Below are 14,265 nucleotides of genomic sequence, written 5' to 3' on the forward strand. Positions count from 1 at the left end.
TGGAAAGAAAAATTAAGAATAAAACTTCATTTATAATAGCTACAAAAATAACAGAGATAAACTCATTCAAGGAAGTGAAATATCTGTATTCTGAAAACTATAAGACACTGATAAAAGAAATAGAAAAAGGCTCAAATGAATGGAAAGAAATCCCACTTTTTAGGATTAGCAGAATTAATATTGTTAAAATATCCATAATACCCAAAGCAATCTACAGATTCAATGCAACCCCTATAAAAATTCTGATGGCATTTTTCACAAAATTAGAAGAAACAATACTAAAATTTGTATGGTACCACAAATGATCCCAAATAACCAAAGCAATCTTGAAAAAAGAAGAACAATACTGGGGGTACTACACTCCCTGATTTCAAACTATATTACAAAGTTATAGTAATCAAAACAGTATGATTCTAGCATAAAAGTAGATACATAGATCAATGGAACAGAATAGAGATCCCAGAAATAAACACACACATATATAGCCAACTAATTTATAACAATGGAGCCAACAATGGGGGAAGGATAGTCTTTTCAATAAATGGTGCTGGGATATCCATATGCAAAAGAATGAAACTGAACTTTTATCTTACAATATCCACAAAAGTTAACTCAAAATCAAAAAAAAAAAAAAAAGACTTGGATATAAGACATGAAAATGTACAACCACTAGAAGAACACATAGGGGGTAAGCCCCTTTACATTGGTCTTGGCAATGATTTTTTGGATTGACACCAAAAGTAAAGACAACACAAGCAAAAATAAATAACTGTGACTACATCAAACTAAGAAGCTTTGCACAGCAAAAGAAACTGTCAACAAAATGAAAAGGCTACATACTGAAAGGGAAAAAGTATTTGAAAATCATATATCTGATAAGTGGTTAATAGTCAACGTATATAAAGAACATGTACAACTCAATAACACACACACACACACAAATCTGACTAAAAAATGGGCAGAAGACCTGAAAAGACATTTTTCCAAAGAAGACATACAGAAGGTCAACAGGTACATGACAAAGATGTTCAACATCACTAATCATTAGGGAAATGCAAATCAAAACCACAATGTGAAATCACCTCACATCTGTTAGAATGGCTATTATCAAAAAGAAAATAAATAATAAGGGCTGATGAGGATGTGGAGAAAAAGCAACTCTCATACACTATTGGTGGGAATGAAAACTGATTCAGCCACTACAGGAAACAGTATGGATGTTCCTCAACAAGTTAAGAATATTACTACCATCTGATTCAGCATTCTCATTTCTGTGTATATATCAAAAGGCAACAAAACATTATCTTGAAAAGAGATCTGTTGTAGCAGATGTTGCAAATAATGTGGCAGCATTATTTACAATAACCAAATTATAAAAAACACCTAAGTTTCAGTAAACAGATGAATGGATAATAAATAGTATTGAGAGAAAAAAAAGAGAGACTGCTATTACTTTTATGTTGCCTTTATCATTTGGTAGTGAATGTAAAACCAGATTACATTGACCTTTATAATTTCATATCTGACATTAGTTAGACTAATGATATTTTCTCTAAAAAAGCTTAATTTTGTCAATAGCAAAATCTCCTCATACTGTAGTTTATAGGTTCTGACCACAGCAGATAAAAAAGCATGAAAAGTGGCTGGAAAAAGTAAAATTAATTGTGTCGATCAGCATGATTTATTATTTCTCAGGTTTATTCCTTTTCTTCTATATCTGCTATTGCTCAGCTACTGAAGAGTTCCTTGAAAAGGTGGGTTGTACTCAGGATAATAACAATTCAAATCTTTGAGAAAGCTAATCTGATTATTCTATTTTACAATTTAATCTATTAAATTAAAAGGTTAATAAAGTTTGGAAAATGACAAGTTCTAAATATATTCCACTAAAATAATTCACATAAATTTGTGGTTGAAAAAGTAAAATTCAAATAACTAATTCTTTGGTTAGTTGATTAATTGTTCAATTTATTTATTTTATAATATGCAATTTCCATTTTTATAGGTAAGTGTAAAAAACTGTACTCTGGAAGACAACTGATAATTGCATATGATTTAATCTAAATTTGTTCTGAGGTTATACTGATACAGTCTAAACCTATAGGTACATTTTATAATTTTATTATTATATGTTATATTTCACCTTCAACATTACCCCCCAAGCATATGGCGAATGTATGAGAAAAAAGAAGTCAAACTTTGTTCATCATTAAGTTTGAATCACACCAAACTGCAAATCTTATTTGCCTAAGTTGTATAGTGGATGCCAAATCATATAGTGGAATTCCCATTATGTTAGAAGTTAGATAAACTTGTATTTAAGTTCTGGTTATGTTAGTCAAGTCACATTGATTAAGGCTCAGTTTCTTTAAAAATCAGTTTATTTACCTCAAGCGGGACCAGTAAAAGCTGTCCTGTTAAAAGATCTTATATGATAAAATGCTAAAAACATGTAAAACTAATTCTATTGTTGTTTCAATTAACTGGGAATAAAGACACAGACCTACTTGAGAATGGACTTGAGGATATGGAGAGGGGGAAGGGTAAGCTGTGACAAAGCGAAAGAGAGGCATGGACATATATACACTACCAAACGTAGATAGATAGATAGATAGTGGGAAGCAGCCGCAGAGCACAGGGAGATCAGCTCTGTGCTTTGTGACTGCCTGGAGGGGTGGGATGGGGAGGGTGGGAGGGAGGGAGATGCATGAGGGAAGGCATGTGGGAACAGATGTATATGTATGACTGATTCACTTTGTTATAAAGCAGAAACTAAAAAAAAAAAAAAATCAATTAACTTCTTATATGCATTGTGATGGAATATATTTGTAAATCATTTTTTTAAAGCAGTGGACTTTATCCTCTTAGAATCACCACCAATTTTTGTGAAAACTTTGATTCTTAAAGCAAACAAACAAAAAACCTGATTGTCCCTACTGACAGAGTATTTGTTTAATTTAAAATAGAAATCTCCTTATACAATAATCAGTAAAGAACATTCTGAGAAACTAATATACTACATGGCAGACTGATTTCCTAAGAATAATAATCACTCAAAAATGTCTCTGAAGACTATAATCCTAGACATTTCAACAATCAACTGGAAATTTTCAATTTTTTGGAACCAAGAAATATAAGAAAACTTATATTACCAATATTATATTTCAAAATGAAATTTAGATTGTTTTTTAAAAGGAGTAGTTTGAATTTAAACTATCTACTTTTTAAATGTGTTGCAAATTACACTTTCTGAAAAAAATTCACATTGTTTAATAATGAACCACTCTTTAAATGGATCTAAGAATCATGTTGAATAATACTTCATGTAAATAGGAAGACTTTAGGGCATATTCAAGAACCACCAGTTACAGTAAAATAGTAAGAATACAGACATTTTTAAATTTTTTCCCAACCAAGTGACAAAGTATTTCAGGCTGTGAGTATCTAACACTCTGCTTTGACAACTAGGTGCATATTTATATTTTCTGCTATTCTAGTTCAACATTGTCTCAGTTGATTTAGTGCCAACTCAAGTCAGTCTTTCAATATTTGTCCAGGTAACTGGACCAAGAACACCTGGTGAAGACTTGTCACAAATTACAGAGATATTCTTTATTCTTTGAATGGTTTTGGTTGGCAGAGGCGATGTTGAACAGACAAGAGGTAAACAACACATGGATCCACTGAATTGTAACACTGGGAATATTAAATAAACTGTGTTGTTTGATACACTTCACTAGAGTAAAATGACTGAAATGATTTTCCTCTCCAGAATTTAAAACAAAACAAAAACAAAACAGGATTATAACAAATAAAGAACAGGATACAGACATAAGGCTTTAAATCAGGATGGGTTTTAGGAAATAGGGTATAATGAGAATCAAGTCTAAGCCAAGATAAAAGAAATATCTTGGGTTTCAATTAAGTAGTAGTCCAGAGATTAGCCAGGCAGTTATCTGGAGATGATATTAAATTTAAAATCAACTCTGTAACCTACAGAGTTTTCAGAAGATATATTATTAAGGGAAATAATATGGAAACAAAAGGATTTCTAACTCCTAATACTATTTCTAGGCCTTCAGTTGTCAGACAATCTTAATACTTAGAAGTTGGGGTAGGATTTCCTTTTCTGAGTTTCAACATAGTAAAAATAGAATACCCCTTAATGATATCAATTTCTCACTTCTCTATTTTAATGCTCACCCCATAGTTTTTGATCCCCTCTTTGTTTGGAGCCTTACCTTATGTACCCAATTAGTGATTTTAAGTGAAGCACATCTTTGATTATAACTGATCACAGGTATTTTAAAAATAACCAGTTACTGTAAATGTCAGTTCTTATGACCCATTTATCTGAGTCCCTAGATAACATGATCAAGTTTATTATGTCTCAATTTTGAGAATAAAATTGTGCTATTTATACCCTAAAGCCTCTTAGGATTCTAAAATTATATGGTTCCAGGGAACAGGGTTTGCTTGGATCATAGTTTAATGTATTAAAACACTCCTGGCAAGTTGGTGGAAGAAGTTATGATAAAGTCTGATAGTTTGAATATTTTGTCTTTGAAATATTTGATAAATTATCAAAGGAATTAAGAGACTAGATTAGACTTCTGATATCCTAATATCTTAAATGGAATTTCAAAGCTTTTTCAATCAGTGCAATCTCTGCTATTCTGAGTGGTAAAAGAGATGTGAGAGGGCTTCCCTGGTGGTGCAGTGGTTGAGAGTCCGCCTGCCAATGCCGGGCACACGGGTTCGAGCCCTGGTCTGGGAAGATCCCACATGCCACAGCGCAGCTGGCCCCGTGAGCCACAATTACTGAGCCTGCGCATCTGGAGCCTGTGCTCCGCAACAAGAGACGCCGCGATAGTGAGAGGCCCGCGCACTGCGATGAGGAGTGGCCCCCACTTGCCACAACTAGAGAAAGCCCTCACACAGAAATGAAGACCCAACACAGCCATAAATTAAAAAAAAAAAAAAAAAAGAGCTAGTGACACGTACGTGCGCCGAGACAGTGCAAATTGGAGAAAAAAAAAAAAAGATGTGAGAGAGTTAACAGAAACATTTAGGGAGAAAAACTGTGTAAGTATGTATACATACTTTTTAAAAAAGAGATTTAATTAGGTTAATTAAAATTAGCATATAGCCAAGGATCAGAATCATCACACAAGCAGCCATGGACCTAGAGATTATCACTTACTTAAATGAAGTAAGTCAGACAGAGAAAGACAAAAATCATGTGATATCACTTATATGTGGAACCTAATAAAAAATGATACAAATGAACTTATTTACAAAACAAAACAGACTCACAGATCTGGAAATCATACTTATGGTTACCAAAGAGGAGACATGGGGGGAAGTGATAAATAAGGAGATTGGGACTGACATATACACACTACTATATATAAAATAGATAACTAACAAGGACCTACTGTATAGCACAGGGAACTCTACTCAATATTCTGTATATGGTAAAAGAATCTGAAAAAGAATGGATATATCTCTATCTATAGAGAGATATATATATGTATGTATAATTGATTCACTTTGCTGTACACCTGAAACACAACATTGTAAATCAACTATACTCCAATAAAAACTTATAAATAAAAGAGAATAACTTATTCACTCAACAAATATTCACTAACAGCCCATTGAGTACAAAAATTGGGTTGAGGATCAGGAATATATACGTTCCTCCATCCTGATTGGTGTGGAGGCAGCAATACAAGATGCTGAAAGAACAGTAACATGAGGTCACAAAGTTTAGGTCAGTAGCCCCAGTGGTCCAACTCAGATGTGGTAGATAAAGAATAGTAAAGGTCCTCTAGCTCAGTGGCTCTCAAAATTTAGCTGCATCAGAACTACCTGAAGAATCTGTTAGAACACAGAAGGCTGGGCCCCTTCCCCAGAGTTTCTATCTAGGTATAAGGTGGAGGCCAGAATTTTGCATTTCCTTACCGACAATCTTGTGAGATATGTATTAGTATAATCCTCCTTTTTACTGTGAAGAGAACAAGGCTCAGAGTAGTTAATTAACATGCCAAATGAAGCTAAAGTCTCATTCTCATAAAAAGAGTGATAAATTCTTTTCTGTGTTATAGGGACAAAGATTATTTTAAAGCTTTTTACTCTTTTCTCTGATTCTATAATAATCAAGAACTATCTGGATATGCAACAAGACTTACTGAGCTACCTTACAAGAAGACCATGTGTTTCTTTGAACAACTTACTTGGATCATGCATTGTGGAAGAGTGCATTGACATTCTTGTTTAAAAAAAAAAAAAACTACTTAAACCTATACAAAAATTGTGGTATGCTTCCCAGCAACAAAAGGGGATGAACTACTGATACCTGCAACCATGAATAAATATCACAGACATTATTCTGAGCAAAACAATCTGCACACAAAGAATATATACTTCATGTTTCCATTTTTATAAAATTCTAAAATTTTTTACCATGAAAATCTTGAGACTGGTGGTTAGCTAGGTTTGGTGATGGGGAATTATTCTAAAGTGACTCAGAGAACTTCTAAAGGTGATGGGAATGTTCTAATACTAAATATGAATGGAGAGTACATGGCTGTATCCTTTTGTCAATTAAGATATATCTATTTCAATTTATGTAAATTTTATTTGAAAAAATATGTGGTGCTATGGAGTGTGAGGGGATATATAGACAAAAGAAAAATGGTAGAATAATTGATGAAGTTGGTTGAGGTAGACAGAGGGTTAACTGTACTATTCTCTTTATTTCATATGTATTAAAAAAACAAAAGAGAGGGCTCAAACTAGCAGTATGGGAAGATCCTGAACTCACCTCCTCCCAGAGAGTCAACAAATCTACAACTACATATGGAATAAATCCCATGGTAAGGGACCTGAAAACTGGATGAACAGAGCCTCCACAGCAAAGAGTAAAAGGACAGCTTTGAGATAAGTAGGAAAGATAGATATATGATATCATCAAGGAAAACACCACACCATCTCAGAAAACCACAATTAGGAAGAATCACAAATATATGGATCTTTAACCTGAGGAGCAAGGGATTGAGCTCCATATCAGGCATCCCAGCCCCTAGATCCTGCACAGGAGAAAGAAGCTCACAAAACATCTGGCTTTGAAAACCAATGAGAAATATGGCCAGGAAAACCACAGAACTACAGGGAATGGAAAACCTCTTCTTAAAGTGCTTGCACACAGACTGGACCTGAAAATCAGGTGAAGGGGACCCACTTCCTAATCTTAAAGTTTCTGTCAGAGAGAAACTAGCTGGGATACTCCCTGGGGACTGAGATACTGGCAGAAACCATTTTGTGATCTCAGGCTACTTTGATAATGCCAGCACTGAAGGGCAGCATTTTAGAATTCTCCCTGTAAACTGTTAGAGACAGTGGGCATGGCCGCCCTGAGAGCTCTGCCTACCCCAGCACCTAAGTCAGGCCTAACAAACAACTGAGCAACAGTCCTGCTTACCAGTGTCCAACAGAAACCACAACCAGACCCTGCATCCAGTCCAAGGGCAAATTCCACCTGACAGTATACCACAGCAGCCATGACTGGGCTCCATCACAGGAGGAAGATGCATAGAGTTCACATAGGGAAAACCCCTTGAGCATCTGGCTCTGGTGGCCAGGAAGGATTGTACATCTGAGCCCCACAGGACATCTCCTAAATAGGGTCACTCCTTAAGTCTGAAAGAGATAGTTATTAACTAATACATAAAAACAGAGAATAAGACAAATTGAGGAGACAAAGAAATGTGCTCAAAATGAAAGAATAAGACAAAACATCAGAAAAAGAACTAAAGGAAACAGAGATAAGCAATCTACCTGATAAAGATTTAAAAGTAATGGCCAGGAAAGATGCTTCACTGAACATGGGAGAACAATGGATGAACACAATGGAGACTTCAACAAAGAGATAGAAAATATAAAAAAATACCAACAGAAGTTATAATGGAACAGAGGAATTCACTACAGGGGTTAAACAGCAGATAGAAGAACAAATCACTAAGCTGGAAGACAAAACAATGGAGCTCACTCAGACAGAGCTGAAAAATGAAAGAGGAATTAAAAAAAAGTGAAAATACCTTAAGGGACCTTTGCAACAACATTGAGCAGAATGACATTTATATTATAGGGGTCCCAAAAGGAAAAGAGAGAGAAAAAGGGCCAGAAAAATTATTTGAGGGAATAGTGGCTGAAAACTTCTCTAATCTGGGGAAGAAGACAGACATCAGGTCCAGAAAGCCCAGAGAGTTCCAAACAAGATGAAGCCAAAGAGACACATATGAAGACATATTACAATTAAAATGGTAAATGTTAAGGATAAAGAGAGAATCCTAAAAGTAGCAAGAGAACACAACTTGTTACATAAAGGAAAATCCCATAAGAATATCTGCAGATTTTTCAGCAGGAACCTTAGAGACCAGAAAGGAGTGGCACGACATATCCATCATGTGGAAAGGAAAAATCCTCTAACCCAGAATTCTCTACCCAGCAAAGTTATCATTCAGAATTAAAGGAGAGATCAAGACTTTCCCTTGAGCTCTAAAGGACTTCATCACCACTAAACTGGCCCTGAAAGAAATATTAAAGGGATTTCTTTAAGCTGAAAAGAAATGGCATTAGTTAATAATAAGAAAATATATTAAAGAAAAAAATCTTATTGGAAAAGGTAAATATACAATAAAGGTAGTAAAAAATCACTTATAAAGCAAACATAAAGATCACAAGAAAAAAGTAGTAAAATTAACTAAAATTATAATACTTAGTTAAGGAATGCATAAAATAAAATGATTTAAAATGTATCATCAAAAATAAAATGTGTGTGTGTGTTGGGGGTAAATAAAAAGACAAAATTTTGGAATGTGTTCAAATTTAAGTAGCTATGGGTCTTCCCTGGTGGCGCAGTGGTTGAGAGTCTGCCTGCTGATGCAGGGGACGTGGGTTTGTGCCCCGGTCCGGGGGGATCCCACATGCTGCGGAGTGGCTGGACCTGTGAGCCATGGCTGCTGAGCCTGCGTGTCCAGAGCCTGTGCTCCGCAACAGAAGAGGCCACAACAGTGAGAGGCCCGCATACTGCAAAATAATAATAATAATAATAATAATAATTTAAGTAGCTACCAACTTAAAACAGGCAACACTCAAAAATGTTATATGTGAACCTCACAGAAACCACAAGGAAAAAATGTATAGTAAATACACAAAGGAAAACAAGAAAGAAATCTAACTATAACACTAAAGAAAACCACCAATACACAAGGAAAGAGATAAAAAGAAAGAGAAAAAAACATAAAACAACAAAATGACAATAAGTACCTACCCATCAATAATTACTTTAAATGTAAATAAACTAAAGCAGCCAATCAAAAGACACAGTGTCAGATGGATAAAAAACAAGACCTATTTATTTACCACCTATAAGAGACTCATTTCATAAGAAAGGACACACACAGACAGAAAGTGAAGGAATGGAAAAATATATTCCATGCAAATGGAAATGAAAAGAAAGCTGGATTAGCTATACTCATATTAAACAAAAATAGACTTTAAAACAAAGACTGTAAGAAAAGACAAAGAAGAGTATTACATGATGATAAACAGGTCAATCCAGTGGGAAGATACAACATTTATAAATGTATATGCACCCAACAGAGGAGCAACAAGATATAAAATCAAATATTAATGGACTTAAAGGGAGAATTTGAAAGCAATGCAATAATAGTAGGGGACTTTTAATACCTTACTTACATCAATGGATACACCATCCAGACAAAAAAATCAATAAGGAAACATCAAATTTAAACAACACATTGGAGCAGAGGGACTTAATAGCTATACAGCATTCCATCCAAAAGCAGGAGAATATGCATTCTTCTTAAGTATACATGAAACATTTTCCTGGATAGATCACATGTTAGGTCGCAAAATGAGTCTCAGTAAATTCAAGAAAAATCTTCTCCAACCACAATGGTATGAAACTAGAAATCTATCATGAGAAAAAAAAAAAAAAGGGAAAAGCCACAAAAATGTGGAGACTAAAAATATGTTACTGAACAACCAAGGGGTCTTTGGAGAAATCAAAAAAATATCTACAGACAAATGAAAACAGAAATATGACATAACAAAATCTAGGGGATGCAGCAAAAATTGTTCAGAGGGAAGTTCATAATAATGAAACAGCAACAAAAAAATCCCAAATAAACAATCTAACTTTACACCTAAATCACCTAGAAAAAGAAGAATAAATGAAACCTACAAGTAACAGAAGGAAGGGAATAATAAAGATCAGATGGAAATAAATGAAACCGAGACTAAAAAAAAAAAATAGGAAAGAAAAATGAAACTAAGAGCTGGTAATTTAAATGATAAAATCAACAAAACTTTAGCTAGACTACCCAAGAGAGAAAGAGAGGACTCAAATAAATAAAATCATAAATGAAAGAGAAGTAACAAATGTAACCACATAAATGTGAAGGATCAAATGAGACTACTACAAATAATTATATGCCAACATTTTGACAACCTAAAAGAAATGGATAAATTCCTAGAAACATAAAATCTTCCAAGACTGAATCATGAAGAAATAGAAAATCTGAACAGAGCAATTACTAGTAAGGAGATTGAAACAGGAATCAAAAATCTCACAACAAACAAAAGCTGCGGACCAGATGGCTTCACTGGCAAACTCTACAAAACATCCAAAGAAGATTTAATACCTATTCTTCTTTCAAAGTTAATACAAAATGTTCACAGATGACTTAATACTTTTCTTCCAAAAAATTGAGGAGGAGGGAAACCTTCCAAAGCATTTTACAAAGCCAGCATTACCCTGATATTAAAACCAGACAAGGACACCACAAAAAAGGAAATTCGCATGCCACTATAACTAATAACCACAGATACAAACCTCAATAAACTATTAGCAAATCAAATCCAACAATACATTAAAAATTGTACATCATGATCGAGTGTGATTTATTCCAGGGAAGCAATGATGATACAACATCTATAAAACAATCCATGTGATACATCACATTAACAAAATGAAGGATCAAAATCATGATCATCTCAACAGATGCAGAAAAAGCATTGACAAAATACAACCCTCATTTAACTGTCAATAAAGTGGATATAGAGGGAATATACCTCAACATAGGAAAGGCCATATATGACAATTTCACAGATAATAACATACTCAATGATGAAAAACTGACAGCTTTTCCTCTAAAATCAGGAACAAGACAAGGATGCCCACTCTTGCCACTTTTATTCAACATAGTATTGAAACTCCTAGCCACAGCAATCAGGCAAGAAAAGAAATAAAAGACACTCAAATCTAGACACAGAAATAAAACTGTCACTATTTGCAGATGACATTATATTATACATAGAAAACCCTGAATACCCCACCAAAAAGATGTGAGAACTAATAAATAAATTCAGTAAAACTACCGGATACAACATCAATATTCAGAAATCTGTGGCTTTTCTATACACTAATAACAAACTATCAGAAAGAGAGGTTAACAATCCCATTTACAATTACATCAAAAGAATAAAATAACTAGGAATAAATTTAACCAAGTAGGTGCAGTATTTGCACACTGAAAACTTTAAGACACTGATAAAAAAAATACATGTAAATGAAAAAATATTCTGTGCTCATGGATTGGAATAATTAATATTGTTAAGTCATCCATATTACATAAAGAAATCTACAACTTCAATGCAATTTCTATCAAAATTCCAATGACTTATTTCACAGAAATAGAACAAATAATTCTAAAATTTCCATGAAACACAAAAAAACCCTGAATAACCAAAACAAACTTGAGAAAGAAGGACAAACCTGGAGGTATCATGCATCCTGATTTCGAACTATACTACCAAGCTATGGCAGTCAAAATAGTATGGTACTGGCACAAAATCATAAACAGACATCAATGGAACAAAACTGAGAACCCAGAAATAAACCCATACATATATGGACAATTAAGTTACAACAAAAGAGCAAAGAACATACAATGGGGAAAGGATAGTCTCTTTCATAAATGGTGTTGTGAAAACTGAACACCCACATGCAGAAGAATGAAACTAGACCACTTCTTACACCATACACAAAAATTAACTCAAAATGCATTAAGGATTTGAATGTAAGACCTGAAACCATACAATGCCTTAGAGAAAATGTTGGTGGTAATCTCATTGACATCAGTCTTAACAAATATTTTTTTGTGGATCTGACGCTAAAAGCAAAGGAAACCGAAGCAAAAATAAACAAATGGGACAATGTTAAACTAAAAAGATACTGCACATGAAGGAAACCATCATCAAAATGAAAAGGCAACCTACTGAATGAGAGAAGATTTTTTCAAACAATATATCTGATAAGGGGTTAATATCCAAAATATATAAAGGACCCATACAACACAACAATAAAAAACTAAACAAACCAATTCAGAAAATGGGCAGAGAGCCTGAATAGACATTTTTCCAAAGAAGACATACATAATATTAGAGGATGCTGGGATAAAGATATAAGGATTCTATACATACTATATTTGCAACATTTTTGTGAGTTGAAATTGTTTCAAAATAAAAAATTAAATTAATTAAAGGAAAAAAATTCTGAGATTCTCAAGACACTGGCCAGCACTTTGCTAGATATGACTGAATTCTACTTTTATTAAATGACCTGAGCCAAAAATATATAAAGAGTAACTATTGCCAACGGGGCAACTTACCACTTAAGCAGAGTATTCATAAAGTATCTGCTTTTCAGTAGCATTGCAGACGTTGATTTGCCATACAGAGTTAGCTGCCATGTGCAACCTCCTGATGCTGAGGCATTACAACCCAAGACAATTAGAGCATTTGCAAATGAGAGAGCTCAACTGATATTTTTGGTGATGCCTGAGAATTGTAGATGGATACCTACTAATTTTAATTTCAAAATTGTAATTAAGAGAGAGCGGACTGTACAAAGTACAGATTCTTACATGGATTATTAAAGAGGTACTTTAAAAGACAAAGCAGTACTCAGTAGACCAACAAAATTCATAAATTATAGTCATATTTGACTCAGTTTACTTCCTTCTTGGAAAAAGTTATTAATTGGTTGGTAATTTTAATATATATAAAGGACAGTTAGACTTAAGTAAGATATTATTAGTCTTTTGTAATATCTTGTTGAAAACAAGGAAAAATATTGATGGAACACATGGATAATTACATGAATTTTTTGTTAGCTTAATTTCTGACTGAAGTATCATGGTTAATGGGTTAGTATCACAATGGAAGGAGGTTCAAAGAGCTTTTCCTCTGCCAAGTCTGTTTAAAAAAATATTTGTCAATGACACATTAGACTGAGAATTAATGGTACAGTGAGCACCTGCCAAAATCAGTTGTTTTTATCTTTGCCACATGATTCCCACTATAATGAACACAGCTTGCTGGGAAAGAAAAGGATGTTTGATGCAAAATGACCATGTCTATGCTGCCAGTGGCTGGACAAACCAATGAGATCCCTTCTTTTAGGGAGCCAGACAATTTGATTGTGTCAACTTCATTCCTTTCCAGCATCATTTCCCAATGTTATAGTCACCTGACTTAAGCACCTGTACCCCTCGACTCTGGACTTAAAATTTGTAACAACAACTCCAAAGCAGCAGACATTTCATGCTTCTAGGTATGTGCACATGCTTTCCACCTACATAGAGTACTCATCCCACATGGTGTTAATTTATCTTATCAGTCAATCAATAATAACACATAAAATGTTTTCTCTTGTTATTGACACAAAAATGTATTGCAGGCTTTTTAGCAAGTTTTATTCCAATAAATGGGTAGTCTACAATTTTGGGAAGATAAAACATTCACTTTTAAAAATATGGAGTGCTAAGAATTCTTCAACTTTACTATCCTTTGATTACTTTAGGTAGCGTGTACTTATAAATTACAACATTGTAGTGCTTACAAGGATAATAAAGATTAATAATGAACTTACCAATACTTGGATAACCAGGTGTAGATGGGTCTCCTCCTGGATTCAGTGACACCATAAATGTATCATAGCTAAGATTTGCAGTCTTCGGTAAATCACAAGGATCAATATACAGAAGAACACCTCCAAATCCAGCCTTTTCCAATAAGGAAAGCTAAAAGAGAACAAATTATTAAAAATGTCCTCATATACATTTTTATTTCATATACGGACACTTCATAAATGTGACTACAATTAGATGACTC

General features: G+C 33.9%; 1 protein-coding gene across 1 annotated transcript in view; it reads right to left on the reverse strand.

The window, feature by feature from the left end:
- NAALADL2 (N-acetylated alpha-linked acidic dipeptidase like 2) overlaps nucleotides 1–14,265 on the reverse strand; it is a gene marked incomplete at its 3' end in the record, with an annotated part of 1,068,176 nt that overhangs the window by 523,919 nt on the left and 529,992 nt on the right. Inside the window, exon 5 of the mRNA XM_079705513.1 lies at nucleotides 14,024–14,174. Within this exon, the coding sequence (XP_079561639.1) occupies nucleotides 14,024–14,174 (151 nt within the window). The remainder of the gene's footprint in view (nucleotides 1–14,023; nucleotides 14,175–14,265) is intronic.

This window comes from Hyperoodon ampullatus (genome assembly GCF_949752795.1).
Source record: "Hyperoodon ampullatus genome assembly, chromosome: 5".
NCBI lineage: Eukaryota > Metazoa > Chordata > Mammalia > Artiodactyla > Ziphiidae > Hyperoodon > Hyperoodon ampullatus.